This window comes from Dipodomys merriami, unplaced genomic scaffold (genome assembly GCF_024711535.1).
Source record: "Dipodomys merriami isolate MVZ:Mamm:240054 unplaced genomic scaffold, mDipMer1.0.p SCAF_521, whole genome shotgun sequence".
Lineage (NCBI taxonomy): Eukaryota > Metazoa > Chordata > Mammalia > Rodentia > Heteromyidae > Dipodomys > Dipodomys merriami.
Window position 1 is genome coordinate 200,791 of NW_027206093.1, and position 18,532 is coordinate 219,322.

Consider the following 18,532-nt stretch of genomic DNA (forward strand, 5'->3'; position numbering starts at 1 on the left):
GGTGCCAGTGGCGCATGCCTGTAATCCTGGCTACTCAGGAGGCTGAGATCTGAGGATCATGGTTCAAAGCCAGCCGGGGCAGGAAAGTTCATGAGCCTTTTATCTCCAATAAGCCGCTCAGAAAACTGCAAGTGGCGCTGTGGCTCAAGTGGTAGAGTGCTTGTCTTGAGGTGAAGAGCTGAGAGCCAGTGCCCAGGCCCAGAGTTCAAGCCCCACAACTGACCAAAAAAAAAAAAAGTCTCATGGACTTTCCTGCCTGGGCTGGCTTCAAACCATGATCCTCAGACCTCAGCCTCCTGAGTAACTAGGATTACAGGTGTGAGCCACTAGGTCTGTCATGAATTTTCTTAATAGTGAAGGTATTCTCACCAAAACCACAAATAGATCATCTCTCCACCCTCTCTTCCCCTCGTTCTGTTCTGGCCATGCCAGGTGGTCCTGCATAGGATAATATGCTTAAGGTTGGAGTTGGTGAGACTTATGACAATGAGGAATTTTGAGGACAACTCTAGTACTAATGAGAGGTGAAATATATATAACAGTTTTCTTAGCAGCTTGCTCTATTGACATCTATTCTCTTTCTAGTTCTGGTAGTTACAACAGAAAGGGGCAAAGGGATAGATGCACACAGGTTAGTGACAGAGCCAGAAATAAAAGATGGGCAGTCAGAACCCCACACCAGTGTTGTCTTCGGGCCAAAACAAAATGTGGTCTTTTCATTACAAACATTTCAAAAGGAAAATCCCCTTTAGCCTTTCAGATTTTTCCCAGAAAACAGTTGTCATACAGCCCTTCAAGATGGAAATAACAGGCTAGAATACTAAAACCTTATCAGTTCTTCATTCTGTAACTGACAGTTGATGTTCTCTGCACTGAAGCAAAAAGAAAAGAAAAAAAATATTTTTTTCTTTTTGCATCATGGAATGATTTATAATTTTCCAGAACTTTGGTGAAACTAAGCCGGTGAATAGTAAAACCAGATTTGTTTTTGTAATGCTCAAATTCCAGAATATTTGGTCTGATTTTTTTCCTTACAAGTATACTGAAGATCTTTTCCCAACGCTAGAAGTAAGCAGGAAGGAGGTAGGGGAGTCTGGGAGCTTGGCCTTTAAGTCCTGCATGGTCGGTATCATTCTGATCCTTTCCTCAGCCTCTTGCCCTCCCAGCCTTTCTTTTTCATTTTCTCCCCTGTCTACCTCTCATCACAGCTCTGTGGCAAGAGAAGCTTTGGGGCAGACATGTCATGGTTGGGAATCAAGAGGAGAGCATGGTGAAAACCACTCCAGGGGCTTTCTCTCAAGCCTGGGTGATGAAAGAACTCAATGAACCTGAACAATTTCTCACAGGAAAGTTCCGCCCTCTGTCTCTTTAAAAGCAAGGCATTCTACAACCCTTAAGAGAATCAGGATTAAGACTCAGAATTTCTGGCTTATCTAAGGCATCTGAATAGAAAGCTAGGTCTCTATCATATCTGGAAATGATTATCATTATAGTTACCAAAGCAACTTTTATATAAAAAAAAAAAAATGGTGCCTGGAGCAGATAGATCCTTTTCAGTACAAAAAGAAAGATTATGCCTTTAGAACTGATTAAAACAAAAAGGCAGTGCCCCCTCATTTCAAAAGTTGTAGACTTGATTCCAATCTGAATATAGTCAACACCTACACACTCTTCTTGCTCTTTCTTACACTAGCCCTGGTATCCAGTGGGTTGCCTGCTTGCCCAGGGGCCGAGGGTCTCAGGACAATCACTGCGCGTACCCAGCCCTGTGTGGCCAGATATAGTGAAACTTCTCTGATTCTCTGTGTCAGATTGTGGCTAGTTTCTGCCAGGGAGTGGGTGTAGAAGAGGAAGCTGTGTTCTAATGGGCATAACAATGCTAAGATGCCTGAAGTGGCCTCATAGTTTCTCTAGATAATCTACCTCTTGAATTCTGTTGCAGATAGACACAGGTTTTTATGAAGAGCTTAGGTTTCCAAGCGCCCAGTTATCTTAGAAACGATAATCCATTCCTATCAGGCAACCACTGAAAACCACCAGAAAGACTGCCATCATTTACATAGCCTTCCTTTTACCCTTGACATTTGTAGAACTGAAACTGTATACCTCCTTGGCTTATGGTTATTAGAGTCACAAGATTCGGCTTATCACAATTTAGCATTTTGCCAATCTTTTAGTGTATGTCTAGGCATTAGATCCCTTTGTTTGTTGACTTTCATAGATTAATTTCTCTAGGCTAACACATCAGGACATGGGCAAGTTGCCTGTTATTGGGTCTGGGAGGATAATCTCTCTTTTCTCTTCTATCCTACCTATCCCTCTTCCTACCTGTGCAATTAATCTCCTGTCTATGACTATATAGTTCATGCAGTATAAAATGGAGATTACAAAATTTGCCTCAACAATTTGCTCAGTTATTGATATTTGTCCTATTCATGGATCCCTTAAACATCTGACTTATATATATTGAGTTGTTATTTTGCTGTCCTTCAGTGTTTCTTCTGCTGTCCAAATAGGACCGGCTATCATATGCTAACCTGTTCTATCTCTGCCCAGCCATAAACTCCCTCTTCTCCATCCCCTTCTAGGAATCAAGTCAAAGAAGCTTCTTATATCAATGGCTGTGCCTTTTTGGTCTGGCAGTTCCCCATTCCTATTTTCTTTAAGACTCTCTTGTTTTTTCATCTGACCAGTAACTCATGATAGATTCTGATATACTACAGGACTATTCATGGAGTCCTCAAAGATATTTCCAGGTAAATCAAACTAGACACATTAAGACAGATTATATTCTGGATTAGAAGCAATAAACTTAATAAACTTCAGGGTAGTAGTAGTATAGCCTAGCTATAGTCTCTTCATAGCATAGCCAAGGAATGATGCATCAACTGAAGGCAGGTGGTCTGCATGGACACATAAACTAGTAGAGAATCGGGCTTTGTTGGTCTACCTCTGACCCTTAGGACGGATGGACCAGATTATTCTGCACCCAACTTCTGGTCTCAGAGTTGTTAAAGCTGCCTTTTTAATTTTAGGGGAATAAGTTGTATGTTATGTTTATTTACATGTTTGTAAGATTTTCTTGCCTACAACCCTCTGCCTTCTGACCGAGTCTATATTGATTTCCAAGCCATCTGCCTTGCATGTTCACCTCATCTGTCTTGCCTGTTTTCAACCTCTTTTCTCTACCTTAAGTTCTTTTCTCAATTTCTTTTCTCTGTAATACTCTGTAATAGAGGGACCTGTTGGGTTGTTTATGAATGTGTGTGTGTGTGTGTGTGTGTGTGTGTGTGTGTGTATGTGTGTGTGTGTCTGTGTGTGTGTGTGTGTGTGTGTGTATGTGTGTGTGTGTGTGTGTGTGTTGGTCCTGGGTCTTGAACTCAGGGCCCGGGCACTGTCCCTGTGCTTTTTTTGCTCAAGGCTAGCACTTACTACTTGAGCCACAGTTCCACTTCTGGCTGTGTAGTAGTTGATTTGAGATAAGACTCTCATGCACTTTCCTACTCAGGCACACTTCAAATTGTGATCCTCAAATTTCAGCCTCTTGAGTAGCTAGGATTACAAGTGTGATCCACTGGCACCTGGCTTAGGGACATGGTTTTTGAAGGAAAAAAATCTTTTTTTTTTGGGGGGGGGGTCGGTCGTGGGGCCTGAACTCTGGGCCTGGGCGCTGTCCCTCAGCTCTTCAGTTCAAGGCTAGCGCTCTACCACTTGAGCCACAGTGCCACTTCCAGCTTTTTTTTTCTCTTTTTGGTTATGTGGTGCTGAGGAATCAAACCCAGGGCCTCATGCATGCAAGGCAAGCGCTCTACACTGAGCCACCTTCCCAGCCCCTAAAGGAAAAAAATCTTAACCCCATATTCCTTTGGAAGGGGAGTATTAACAATGGGATTCAAGGTCTATGTGACATTGTGTGAGGGGCCATTTTACCTGCAACTATAGCTCTACTTATCCTACTAAAAGGCAGTGCAAAGAAGTCTTGAGAGGAAATAGTCTCTCAATAAAACATTGAGTTAAGGGGCTGGGAAGGTAGCTCAGTGGTAGAGCACTTGCCTTGCATGCCTGAGGCCCTGGGTTCGATTCCTCAGCACCACATAAGCAAAAAGAAAAGAGCCGGAAGTGGCGCTGTGGCTCAAGTGGTAGAGCGCTAGCTTTGAGCTGAAGAGCTGAGGGACAGCGCCCAGGCCCAGAGTTCAGGCCCTACCACCAGACCCAAAAAAAAAACAAACAAAAAACAAAAAAACATTGAGTTAAATCAGTGAACAATTTATAAGGATTCTTATTCCCTCTAAACAATTCCCTTTCCATTCTTATTCTCTCTGAACAATTCTTATTTTTCTCTAAATGATTCATATGCCCTCTAAATAATAATTCTTATTCCCTCTAAACAATTTATAAGGCTTCTCATTGCCTCTACTAGGTAGATGGTATGTTTCCTGATGAGTAAGCTTTAAGCCAGGTTCTATTTCCTCCCGGCTTCTCATGTAATTGTGACCATTATAGAATGTATCTTTCCCATTGTCCAAGAGTCTCACTATGGTGTTTGGATTTGTGGTCAATAGTAGTGGGGCTTGCTGTATGTTTTCAATTAGCCATACTTTTAAGGAAATGGCAAAAATAGCACATGTATTTTCAATTAAAATTTTATTGCTTTTAAAGATATAAACAGAAAATATTTGTGCTTTGTCTTTGAGCTCTAGGCTGTACAAAAGGGAAGCAGACCTCTTTTTATGATCTTTTGAAAATGAAAAATTTTTATTTTTTAAACTTGTTCTTGACCGAGATGTAAAAATATGACATTTGTCATTAATGAGGTATAAGGTACCTCATTGATATGAAACAATATGACACAAATGAGTAAACAAAAGGCTTTGGAGCAACAGGACACAATGATGGAGGTCACATTTACATAGGCTGAGTACAGTGTGAGGACTAAGGTAATGTCCAGATCTTCACATCCCTGTAAGTTAAATGTTCCATGTAGTAAGGTTATGATACTTGCCAGAGATACACAGTTTGGAATAGTAGAGCCCAGAATCTGAACTCAGATCTGTCTGATTCCAAAGCCCTTATCCAAACCACTGTACAAACTGCTCTTGCACAAATGGAGTTCTGAGCATCAGAAACTCTGATCTTTCTAGCAGAGCAAGGCCAACCAGATAGTGTTAAGATTCTATTTATAACTTGTAATCGTATTTTATGTTATTTTAAGAACATAGTTTTCGCATTTCCAGATTGCCTCCGAGAAAAACACATCTGTAGGCCTCTACCCAGGTCATGATTGTTTATAATCAATACTTCTGGAAATACTTCCATTCTATCGTTTTGTTGAACACAGATTTAGAAAACCACACAGTTCAGTAAGATGATGTGATTAACAAACTCTTGAATTGGTGCTATCTACGCCGTCAGTGATTTGGCTTTGATACTCATACCAGAAAGAAAGACAATTACTACCAAAACCACTTATGAGCTCCTTTTTCCATTGGAGAGTGAAAATGCTTTCTTCTTCACATGTTCTTCTCATTGAAGTAGGAATGATGGTGGGAAGTTTTCAAAGTTGCTTGGATCAAACCCAGAGCTTTGTACATGCTAGATAAGCATTCTTCCACTGAGCTATACCCTCATCCCAGAACAGGTATTTTTGGAGTCATCTGTAGTTTGTTTTAGGGGAATATCATCTTATTTGTTCTGTACAATAAAGCCATTATCTTAGTACAAGTTTTCATTATGGGACCAAAATAGATCTAAGTAGTTTAGTCTGTATCTTTCTAGAGAAGTCACACACTGCCTTTATGTCTCAATGTCCTTCATGTACATGGTGCATGCTTTGATTTCCATGTTAAGCACTGTATTAGTTAAGTCTTTTTTTTAATGCTGTTAATATATCACCAGAACTCATGGGCATTCTTGCCAAGCCATCGTAGAAGAATCCCATAAAAATTTATAGCTTACATATTTAAACTTTACAGAGTTTCACAATTTTTAAAACTAGTACAGACAAATACACTATTTTGTTCTTTGTTAGGTAAGGCATATAATATTTTCAGAGCAATGTCAGTATCTTATTGACATTGTTTCCATCAATTACCATCTCTTTCTTACACAATTCCTTACTAATTAAAACTCTTCCAACTCCTTCTTTGGACCTTTAGGCTAAAATTGGTAGAAATGATCAGGTACCAAAATATTGCCCAGTCAGTGTAGAAATTATGATTTAGTGTCATATCATTAGAACTAATTATCTGGAGTATATGGCGTATCTTGAAGGAAGTAATAACAACAATGGCTTCTATTGATTAAAAATGTACTAAATGCCAGATACTTTGTTAATACTTCCTTAGTTGCTTCACCTAATACTCATAGTTCTATAAGAGAGACACTATCTTACTTATGGACACATATAACTTGAAGATTTAGTAATTTTCCCAAGGAACACAGTGTCAGTCAGGATTTGACCCGCCTTACATTAAACTGTGAAACTCATGCCCCATGTTATTAAGAGAAAGTTGAATACAAGACCTTAATCATACTCTTAAATATGAAGAATAATTTCTTTTTCTTTTTTCCTTTTTTGGCAATCATGGGGCTTGAACTCAGGGCCTGGGTATTGTCTCTGAGTTCTTTCACTCAAGGCTAGTGCTCTACCACTTTGAGCCACAGCTCCATCTCTGTTTTTTTAAGTGGTTAATTGGAGATAAGAGTCTCGTGGAATTTCCTGCCCGGGCCAGCTTTGAACTGCAATCCTCAGATCTCAACCTCCTGAGTAGCTTGGATTACAGGCATGAGCCACCAGCGCCTGGCTAAAGAGTCATTTCTTTAAAAAAGCAGGGTATTGGGTCATTCAAAGTCATTTTAACTGAAGACATATCCTATATGATTTTTACCATTCCAAAGGAAAATGATAGCAATTCAGAAGAACAGGAAGGATGAGATTAGCAAATACTGAATGTGATCCTGTAATATTCCATTAGCATTGAAGATCAGCTGGAGACCCATGAGTCTCCTTGACACACAAGGACTTTAAGAGATTGTCTGTGCTGATAGAGTACTTAATACTCCATTCTTAAACCTGGCCTTGCTATCCTGCTCCTCTCTCTTTCCATCCTCAATTAAGCTGCCATTTGTATAGGATTTATTATGTGCCACTGGTCCATTCGAGAGATAGTAACAGAGGTGTGGAAGAAAACTGGATCATAAAAAATGGAGCTTACTTCCATTTTTGGCTTGTCAAAGGGGCAACCAAGTCATAGCTGACCCTGAGGACAAACAGAGATAACACGACTACAGGTACATTCTAGGCACTGAATCTCACACCAAATGCTGAGTGCCTTTGTCAGCAGTAGATGTTTTTTTCTGAGTAGATGTTTTTTTCTATCCAAAATGAGTGTGGTGTGGAGTATGTCATATTTTTCCAGGGAAGAATATGCATTTCCTCCTTCTCTTGGGCTTTTAAACAAAATGGTATAAATGAGGATTTTTAAGGAAAATAAAGTTTCTTGACCTACCAAAATGTGAAAATATTGTATGGCAGTAGACCGTGCGAGTTCATTTTAGAGTCCTTTCCAGGAATTTTGAGTGTTAGGAACGTTGTTTTATGTAAGTGGGATTATGTTAAATCATATTTTAAATGCCTAGTGAAATTTGGGACTCTTTATTCATTGTTTTCAAGTCAACTAATTTAAAAGAAGACTGTTACTTCTTTAGAGACATCTTACTTCTTTCACAAGCTTGGAAGTAGAACTCTGACATTTGTGGTAATAGGCGAAGAAACCACAAACATCCAGAGTTTAAATGATTTGCTTTTAGTCAGCACTAGCAATATGATAGGCTGTGAATATATAATTTTGAAGTTAAAATTTGATAAGCGAAAGTATACATGGGCATCTTAAGTATAATTAACCTTCTGCTTCTTTAGCTAATATGATCCCACCTCCCAGTCCCAATTTTCTCTGCATTTAGGAAGAATTGATTAGCTATTTGAGCTCTGAAGAAAAGCCTGTTTTCTGGTCTCTGGGTTTTGAATAACTGATAGGCCTTGCCTGAAGATAAGCTGGTGAAAGTTAGAGCTGGGGTTTCCCTACCTGGGTACTTATCAGTCTTCTCCTAAACCACAGTCTGCCTTTTGAGAGCTCTAATAATTAATTTGGTCTTCTCTCTTTTTCTTCTCCCTTCCCCCTTCCTCCTCCCTGTCTGTTCACAGGTTATCTTGACGAATCAAATTACAACGCATCTGAGTGGAGCCCGTGCTGCTCAGGCAGACCTGGTGTCTCCCGCTGATGATTTGTCCCTGACGGAAGGTAAGAGATCTGTCCTGAAAGTTGACACTGACATACAGCCCCGCCGCCTCCCTGCCTCCTGTTGAGAGCTGAGAGACATGGCTAATGGGTGCTGGCCAGTGAAGCCCAGCCAGGGACGGGACATATAGGCTTGGTTGCCTTTCAAGGCACTTGATCACTTGGCTCCCAAATCTCTTGTCCTGTCTCTGTAAGTGAGCTCCCTTTTCACATGAATGAGTCATCTTCACAGCATCCAGTATTTCCATCTGGAGAGAAGCTTGTCCAGCTTCTGTGGCTAGTCTCAGGTCCTTAGCATGAGCACTGACAAATTGCAAAATGACGGTTTCTGAGACTGATGCTCAAAGGCTGCCTTGACTAGTGGTTTGATAGCAGTTTAGCTGTTCATTTGTACCGAATACCTTTGAACTGACTAATGATGAACGCATGTGCTAGAGATGTGTCTCTTCTGATCAGCTTTATAGCAATAATAAGACAATCTCTTTCACAGTATTAAATCTGCAAATTTTGACCTACCTTCTCCTGCTAGCAAAGGTTAGGCTAGATATATTTGTGGTTGCAATGAGCCTTGTGTAGCTAGCTGGGGAGATTATATCAGCAAGCCAGAGGGTGGTTTTTACTTTTATTGTAAGTTCTTACTTGACATTTCTGAGTTCTTCTAGTTGTAGTTGAATTTCAGGAACAGTGCTATGGGCCTAAGTAGATGACCATAGTTCTTCAACATTCCTCTTCCCTTTCCCTTTCTAAGAATTGTTCAAAGTGGAACACAGAAAACTTTTAGACTTAGTAAGGCTCTTAAGTAACTCCCGGGTATTCCTCTGAGGATCAGCTTTGGTATATAGCTCCAAAAGTTGCAAGAACCATACCCTGCTATTTGATGCTGTCTGCCAGAGTGCAAACTAATGATACATTTGTAAAAGTTGTCAAATGCTTTATGCTTTCTCTTTCTAAATTCAGTGATGCATCCTCCTCCTGCCACCTGGGCTGAAAGTCTGAATCACACAGAATTTATACTTCCTCAAAACCTGCTTTCATTACCATGTCAGCCTTAGTTTTTCTTTCCAAATATATCTCTACCCTGTCCCCCTGTTTTATAATTTATATTGTGATCAACTTATTTATTAAACCCATAACTATCTTAATTCAATAAAATCTAAAAGACAATCCCAACTCAAGTCTCTGCCACTTCCAATTTGTCCCTACTACGTTCAACTTTCTCCTTCCAGCTTCTTTCTGTTGTGTCTCACTCCTATTTAAACCACTGGGAATTGTCTTCTCTGAAAATGAGCTAGAATGAATCAGATAGTATTTGAATACTCAGAGATTTAAGATTTGTTATAATCAGCCAGCATAGAAAAATTTACACCATGGCCTCACAAATGCAAAAACTCAAGTGTTTTGCTTTTCTTTTGAGTAGACCAGTTTTCAGAACACCACTAGGTAAGTTTAATGCTTCTTAACACGTTAGAGTCTACCTTTTCCTTCCAGTTCATCCTGCTGATTCCTTAGGTGAAACTCCTATGCCAAGTGTGTCGGTCTTCTGCCTGCCCTCCTTACTCCTCTCCATGTGTCTAGATACAAATTAGTTTTTCCCTTTCCCAATTCTATGGCTTTTTTTTTTTGGACATGGAAGCGTTTTAAAGACTGCCTCTTACATGAAACCTTCTTGCCTCTACAATTGGACTTGCTCCTCCTCTCTGGCTTCTCTACTTTTTCAGTTATATAAAGAAAATGTCCTGAAAATTAACAACTTTTTATATTTTCTGACTAAGATGACAGATTTTTAAAGTCATAATTTACATTGTTTTTGGTGTTGTGTTGATGGTTTGCTCCTGTGGTAGCAACGTTCTAGACACATTATAATCAGTAAATCAATACTAGATGACTATTATAGTACATACATTCGGAAGAACAATAACTATGTTAATTACATAAAACAATTAGGAACATCATTAAAAATGGTTATAATTACACACACTCGCGCGCATGCACGCGCACACACATACACACACAGATCTCTGAGGAGACTAGAATATCTTACTTTTTAATTTCAAAGTCAAAAAGTCACTTTTCTTTGTCTTGACATCCACTTTATCTTAAGCAAAGAAGATTTGCAAAACACACAAAATAAATGGCTCTGAATTCTAGTGTAACTGCTTTGAGAAAAATGATGAGGTTTTAACAAAGGGAGAGTTACCAGCTCAAAGCAACTTTTCCTAATTACAACATCCACGGGAAAATGCAATTAGTATTTCTAGATCTCTTTTTTGTACAACTAAACATGTAAAGAACAGAAGTATTTTTCTAAAAGTCTATAATGAAGCTACTTACCAGTGCAGTAAAGTGGACAAATGTGAGCTGGGGATATACCTGGTGGTTAACCGTTTGCCTTGCATGCTCGAGACCCTGGGTTTTATACCCAGCACTGAAAAAGAAAAGAAAAAAAAGAACACACATTTCTGAGAACATGTATTCCCATTCAACCTTATTGCAGTGGCTGAATGAAGTTACATATATGAAGTATTCAAAACATAAATTGCCTTGTTTCAAACATTCATTGTATCAGTTTTGCCTATGATCTTGGGTTGACCTTTTAAGCATATTAGGTCTCAGTTTCTCTTAGGTTCAGTGTTAGGTTGGATCACTAAAATATTGCTCAAGTCTTTTCCAGCTGACACACTTACATTGTAAGGTGGGTCTGCACCCCAGGAGCACCCACCCCTGCATGGGGTTTATGTACTGATTTACAGAGGCCTGTAATAGATTTCAGCTGCAAAGCAGAGGACATTGCTTAAAACAGTTGTGGGGTGAGAACAAATGGTCAAGAGCAGCCAGCGAGAAAATGATCTGAGGTGACCTGAGAGGAGAGGACCCAGCAGGGGCTGATGCAGGAAAATGAACGCTCTTCTGCACTGACGCAAGTGACCTGGCCCAACTGAAAGATCTCTTCTACCCCAGCGGATCCTGTGCTATTAATATCTGCCAGCTGCGAGCCCAGAGCATCCCCTGCCGAGATCAAAGGAGCCCCTATCTTAGCTAGAACAAGGTCATCTGCACAGGGCTATAAAAGTGAGCCTGGGCTGGCTGCAGGGACATTTATGGGGGAGGAGAAGTCAGGAGATAGGGAGGTGCTCTCTCACGCTCCTTTAATCTCAGCTGACCAGCTGTTGCCCTCTCCGTGTTTGTAAGGTTGAGAGTTCTTTGTTTTTGTGTTGCTCTCCCTTCCCTTCTTTATTACATTTACAGCAGGGTTGTTGCTTAGATTAAGTAGACTCCATGCTCACTGCTTGAGTCCACTGTATGATTTCCTTCTTGGAGATTTCATCCACTGGAGTTTTCCAGCTCCTAAGCCGGAAAGCCACAAAAGTGAGATGTGGATTCAAGGCCAATGACTTGCTTGTGTCTTGAGAAAGGGAAGAGATAGCAATTTAATTTCCCCTATTTAGTTAACTCTGTTTATATATCATGTGCTTGTCAGTGTGTACCCTGCCTTTCACAAACTATCTCATTTATTTGGGAGAATGTAACTTTTAGAATTTATGAAACTTGACAAGAGTTACAAAGTCATCCATCCTAGTGTTTCTTATGCTCATTGGCTGACACATACCTGATTGTCTCTATGTTGGTCTGAGAGAGAAGCAAAGAGAACAAGAGAATGACAAGATCAGCAATGTACACATGGTGAGAAAGAGACTTCCATACACCAGGAAGGGGGGTGGGGAGGAGTTGTTACAGGTACACCAAAGTATCAAGATTAAAGTTACTGAAGATCCTTATAATTATGTTTAACCTAGGGCAGTATTAGTTACTCTTTTTTAATTTTTATTAATTTTTTGTTTATGTGGTACTAAGATATCGAACCCAGGGCCTCATGCATGCTAAGCAAGCACTCTAGCACTACGCCACATTCCCAGTCCTATTAGTCACTCTTTACAAGAGAATTAAATCTCATCAGTAGCTGAATGCTCCTGATCTCCATACCCAACTCATCATCTTATAATATCACAGCTGAAGGAATTGGGTAATGTTCTTTTTGTCCACAGAAGAGATGGTTTTGTATTTTGCATTATTCTGAGGTAGCCACTGTGATTAAATACATTTTCTTCCATTTTTGTATTGTTGGCAAAAACACCAGTATATACATTATCCTGACAGTTGGTGATTAGTTTTGTGACAGTTCTGTTTCTTAGCCCATTGCCACTTCTTCCTTGTGTCCATTTATGACCCTAAGGATTGTTGGAACCTCAATCACAGGGACCGCCTCCTTCCTACATTGACAGAGAAAAGATCTTGAAGCTACATCTACTAGAACACAGTTGGCAGGTGACTTGATGTATGGAGACAGTTGAGCCTTGTGCTTAATTGAAGCCTTGCTTAACCTAGACCTTTATCTTTCTTCTTTTGATGATTTGGCATGGTCACAGTTACTTTCAGTGTGGTGACATGGTCCATACCAGCATCTGGCATGTTGATATTTTTATATTGATATTATCCATTTTTATAGACTATAGTATGTGAAACCTAAAAATTAAAAGGTCAAGGAAAGAACATAAGGGGAAAAAAAGTTACAGCTTACTAGAACCTAGAGTGGTTTCTCCTTTTAGTGCTGGAATCCTTCCTTCCCAGCTAGAGTCAAGGGAATTGATGGCTGATTTCATGTTCAAGAGAAAGTATTTTGGGATTCAAGTTCCCTAACAAGCCATCCCTGCAAAAAGCTGGAGACCATTTGAAAGATTATATGCAAGTGTGTGTGGCTTGTGTCTCTTTTAAAATAAATTCAGCAAGCAAGAGCAACACAGAATGGTTGGGGCGAATCAGGGACTCATGGTTGTGAAAGACACAGACTTCAAAGTGTGGTATGATTTTCTGAGTTTTATTTCCACTCTTGCTTTCCAGCTGGATCTGCTCTGGATTTACTGCAGGATGTTTGAAAATGTGGCTCCCTGCTAATCTCAGACAGTTGCTATGATCAATGGTTTCTTGCGTTTCCGATAGAAAACATTGGTGTTTCTGCTTAAATTGTGTGTACTTTCAGCTTTATTATTTTAGTTGTGATTTATTGTTCTGCATTACCCCAAATTTGTAATCCATTAACCACAAACTTTTGGGTGGGTTGGTCAAGCTAGCAGAACTCTCTCCACACATTAGCTCCAAGACTCTTCAGAGCCAAAATCTTGAACTGAAAAAGTTCATTAGTTTGTGTGGAACATGAACAAATGGATATAGTTGAGACAACTTGCAGAATCTAACTCCTGAGGGAAATGGTGCAGGTTGATTATAATTAGTGCTTTGAAAATACAAGATGTCACCATGTGACTACCAGGTTAATATTAACTACGATTCACATGATTAGCCTTAGCTGTTCCATCAGACTTTAAATGTTTAAAAATGATAAATTTCTTAATCCACCTCAAGCAACTGAAGCATGAAAGGAAGAAAGGATAGCTCAAAGGACGCCCAGTGTGTGTGAAGCAGCAGTGTTAGGAAGAGAAGTCAAAATGCTTTCCGTGAAATCTTAGATTTGCTGCTGCCTCTTAGAAACAAGTTTTGGATTAAAACAAACAAACAAGCACCTTTAAAAGACCTGGTGATCTTACAAGGTTTCATTCCAGTGTCACAGACATATGTCAATGAACAAGGCTTTACATGCTTTCATTCACAAGGGGCATGCCCGTTTACCCATGCTCCTCTCTCCCTGGTATTCAAAAATCCCCAGTACTTGCATAGTCCTGTATTACTTTTCAGAAAAAAAAAGGTCAAAAGCATAAAAAATGTGTGATGTTTGGTTAAAGAAAATCTAAATATTATGTGAGGCGAGAGAGACTAGACTTGAGAAATGGGTACTGCCTCCAAATGTCAGAAAAATTATAAATCGCAAGAGGGAGGGGAACTTGAGGACTTTCTGTAGGAAGGCTAGGGGGCAATATAATCATGGTTGAGGGATCCAAAGGAAAAAGGGAACATTAAAGTCAACCACCAAGAAGTGCTTCTTAGTCCTAAGTTCTGTTTTGCTAGGGTTAGTTCAACAAAGAAAGATAGGTTCGAAACATAGGTTGCATTGGAATCAATTTAGATGAGAGGCAGAGAATTTTCTTTGGTTAGCAGTTCTGGGGATAGTGTGTGTGAGGGCTGGGCTAGACATTTTGTTTTGTGACAGCCTCTTGCTATGTAACCTAGGCTGGCCTTGAACTTGAAATTCTCCTGCATCGGCCTCTAGGGTGCTGAGATTATAAGTATGGGTTACTACATCCTGCTCTGCGCAACACTTTTGGAAATTTTTTTCTTCTCATTTTCAGACCTCTTTGCCATCTATAATTTACTCTGCTGTTGTCATGAGCTGTTCCTGTGAAGGTCTTCCGCCAAGAAGTCCAGAGAACACCAAAGCTAGCTTTGTTAGTTGTCTGGCTACAGAAGTGACAGAGCCAAAACATAATAGATGACGTGTCCTGAGTTGGCATGACCCCAGACAGAGGCTTTTAAGCTGGAAGGATTCTCTGAGAAAACACCCTTGATAGCCATCATCATAGAATTCTATAGCAAGGGTGAGAGGCTGATAGGTCAGAGAGATTATAAAAAGGGGAAGAATAATGACTGTAGGTGTGGTACCTAGAGGCTAATTTGGTTTGTGTTGTAATTGGCATGTAATACTTTCAGAATGCATCTGTGCTGTTTACTGGGAGTAGGGGGGAAGGAGTATAACATGGTCTGGCCAGCTATAATGGCCCAAGGATAGTCTCGCTGAGCTCTGACATGGGTTCTGATGTCCATCCCTTCTAAAGGCACATGCTCAAAAAAGATGGATGACCTTTCTAGATAGACTAGGGCTGTTCTTCTGGAGTGGTTATGTTTTTCTTCTAGAAACTTTGTTCTAATGGTTTCAAACTTTAGTATGCATCAGTGTTACCTGTAGGCCTTTTAAAATTACATATTCCTGGGCTCCTAGTCCAGGAATTTCAGTTGGTTTAGAAAGAAGGTAGAGAAGTTGATGACACTGCTGGCTGAGGGGCTATACATTAAAAAGCAATGTTTTATTCATTAACCCCTATCACATATAGCAAGACAAATGTGTCTCCATATAAACTCTCTAAGAGACAAGATCTTAAGAGAGAAGACAAACATTCAGCATTTGGGATAGCCATTTGCCACTGTTGGGTTACCAGTGATGTTTTCTGTATACTTGGTCTCAGGTCTTGAATAGAATAGTGAGTACAAGGTTGGAAAACCCTTGATACCAAGAACAGAAAGCCACTGAAGTTCACTTTTTAAAAGACAGGTCTATTAATTAATAGTTGTATTTATGAAATATATATTATGTGCCTGATGTATAATAATATCAGTAATTTGGGCTGGGAAGATGGCTCAGTGGTAAAGCGCTTGCCTTCCATGCATGAGGCCCTGGGTTCGATTCCCTAGCACCACATAAGAAAAAAAGCCAGAAGTGGCTCTATAGCTCAAGTGGTAGAGCGCTAGCCTTGAGCTGAAGAGCTGAGGGACAGTGCCCAGGCCCAGAGTTCAGGCCCCACGACAGGACCCAAAATAATAATAATAATAATATCAGTAACAACAAAAGTAATAGTAGTAATAATAATAACTAGGAGAATCTAAGCTTCCTGACAGTTATCATCTCTAGCAATAAATGAATGATACTCATCTTGTACTGGAATAGGGAATCAAGGGGACAAACTTTATTTTGTTAAAAAAAATTACATACAAACATCTGAAGCTAGAAAAGTGTCCAAATAAGCCGAGCATGGTGATGTACAACTGTAATCCCAACACTCTGGAAGCTGACACAGGAGGATCACAAGTTTGAGACCAGCCTAGATTACAAATAAGACCGTAAATATAAAATGAGCATTGAAATCTTCAAAGTGCTCAGGAAATAAATGTCAGGGAATGAGTGACTAGCAGAACCCAAGGGGTAGATCCAAGTTCAGCCAGGAAGAAATCCCATACTCCTTCAGATGTCACACTGGATCCTAAATGAAAGCAGAAACAGTAAGAAAATCCTATCTTCAGCATCATTAGAAGTAAGTTCCTTGAGGGTAGGACTTTTGTTTATGGCTAGATGCCCAGACCTACAATAGTACCCAGCAATAACAGTTACGCAGTAAATATTTGCTGAATGAATTAGACATCCACACCTAGGAAGGGGGCTGTCTAAGAATCATTTAAAGCTTTAGACCAGTATTTACCTAAAAGGCTTAAAACCACCATTGTAACTTTTGTCACTCAGGCATCAGAAGTGCTCCAAAATTCAATCTGCTTGAACTATCAAACCATGTGTGATGAATGACAAGTGGTGTGGGGAAAGGAAAGAACAGAAGCAAAAGCTCAGCTTTTGAACAGGAATTTCTTATTCACACAAAGGTGGTGACTGGGTGGTTCAAACTGCTACACAATAAGTACTTAAACTTCTTAAAGCAATGATAACCTTATTTCAATACTTCTAAGGTCCATCAAGTTTTTTTTTTAATTTTTAAATGTTATTTTAAAGGTGATATACAGAGGGGTTACAGTTACATACATAGTGACTACATTTCCTTTTGTCATAGAGTCTCAATGACTTTGCTGCCCAGGCTTTCTTGGAACTGTGATCTTTATCTCAGCCTCTCACAGAGCCAGGATGATAGGCACATACCACCATGCTCAGCTGTGGGTTAAGAAGGGATCTCATGAACTGCTCTGCCTGGACTAAGCATGAGCTACAGTCTTACCATTCTCAGCCTCTCAAGGTTACAGGCATGAACCCCCAGCTCTTAAGTAGATAGTTCTTTTCTGTATCAGGAGGAGTGAGACTAAACCTAAATTTGAACATTAGCTCTGCTTTTTCAATTGTTCATTCATTCATTTCTTCAGAAAAGAGCACCTATAATGCAAAACACTTGCTAGGTATTCAGGGGGCAATAAGATCATATTAGACTTGGTCTCTGACCTCAAGAATATAAAGGCTAATTTTCATTGTCAGCTTGTCTGATTGGAACACTAGATTTCTGCACACCATAATGAAAGCTAAACCTTACATCTAAATTGGTCAGATGAGTTCTCTACAATGGGCATATAATAGGAAAAGATAAGAAAATAAGGACAGAAAATGAAGCTCATATACTTGCAGCAGATAAAGTCACGTCATAGTACAGCACCTAGTGAATGGCTCTGGTAAGGGAAGCAGAATGTTAGTGTCAGAGACATTTACAGAAAGAAGTAGGCTCATGATGTTCTGTGATGGAAGCTGTTAGTTCTATCAGGACAGAACTAAAGAGACTCTGTCTTGAATCACAGTTGTGTATTGCATATACTATGTCCTAGATATCAGCTAATAGACAACATTTGTTTCTGGTTAAACCCACTCAGAAACTGGCAGGCTGTGAGTCACTGCATGTTTCCTGAGAACTCATCGGGCTGGTCAAGGCAGGTTGGCATAGCTTTGCCTGTGTGGTGGGTGACCATTTTTCTTGGCCAGCTATTTTAATGAGCACCAAATCAGATAAACTGTCCCTTGATTCTTAGGAACCTCACCTTGCTGAATTTTAGATTTGATGCGTGATCATTTCTCTTTATGATAATGTACAGATGAGCCAAGACTAGCATCATTTGTTCCCAATCTAAATTAGAATGAGCCCAGCTGGGAAGGTGGCTCAGTGGTAGAGTGCTTGCCTTGCATGCATGAGGCCCTGGGTTCGATTCCTCAGCACCACATAAGCAGAAAAAAGACGGAAGTAGCGCTGTGGCTCAAGTGGTAGAGCACTAGCCTTGGGCTGAAGAGCCCAGAGTTCAGGCCCCACGACCGGACCCCCCCAAAAAAACTTATGAATAGAATGAGCCCAGTTCTCCCAGGGGTCATCATGTAAAATTCTTATGTATGGCTATCTAGTTTGGAGGATTGCAGTGAGTATGACCCTCTAGTCTAGTGTACCCAGAGTTCATGGCAAGTGTCCCATAGTTGGTAACACATGTTTGGGATAACTTAGTTGCGTACCCACAGTGAACTGACACTGGGAAGTACCTTGTGGAGAAAGACATGAGTGAATATGTGCTGATTCATACAGGACAGATTCTGATATGCCAGGAAATGGATTGTACCACTAGGAAAGAAATCTAGAAAGAGACTTAGAAGGAAGGAGGTGATTCTGTTGACCAATCTTTCTTGTTCAACACACTGTGGAGGGGGATCGAAACCCAGAAACTTACATGACAGTTCCTCTTGGATTGGATGAAAATATTGATTTTTTTCC

At 40.0% G+C, this 18,532-nt stretch overlaps 1 protein-coding gene across 1 annotated transcript in view; it reads left to right on the top strand.

Annotated features, from left to right (window-relative positions):
• LOC138811385 (DNA repair protein RAD51 homolog 2-like) overlaps positions 1 to 18,532 on the top strand; it is a 289,534-nt gene that overhangs the window by 119,005 nt on the left and 151,997 nt on the right. The window contains exon 3 of the mRNA XM_069999121.1: positions 8,204 to 8,300. Coding sequence (XP_069855222.1) covers positions 8,204 to 8,300 — 97 coding nt within the window. The remainder of the gene's footprint in view (positions 1 to 8,203; positions 8,301 to 18,532) is intronic.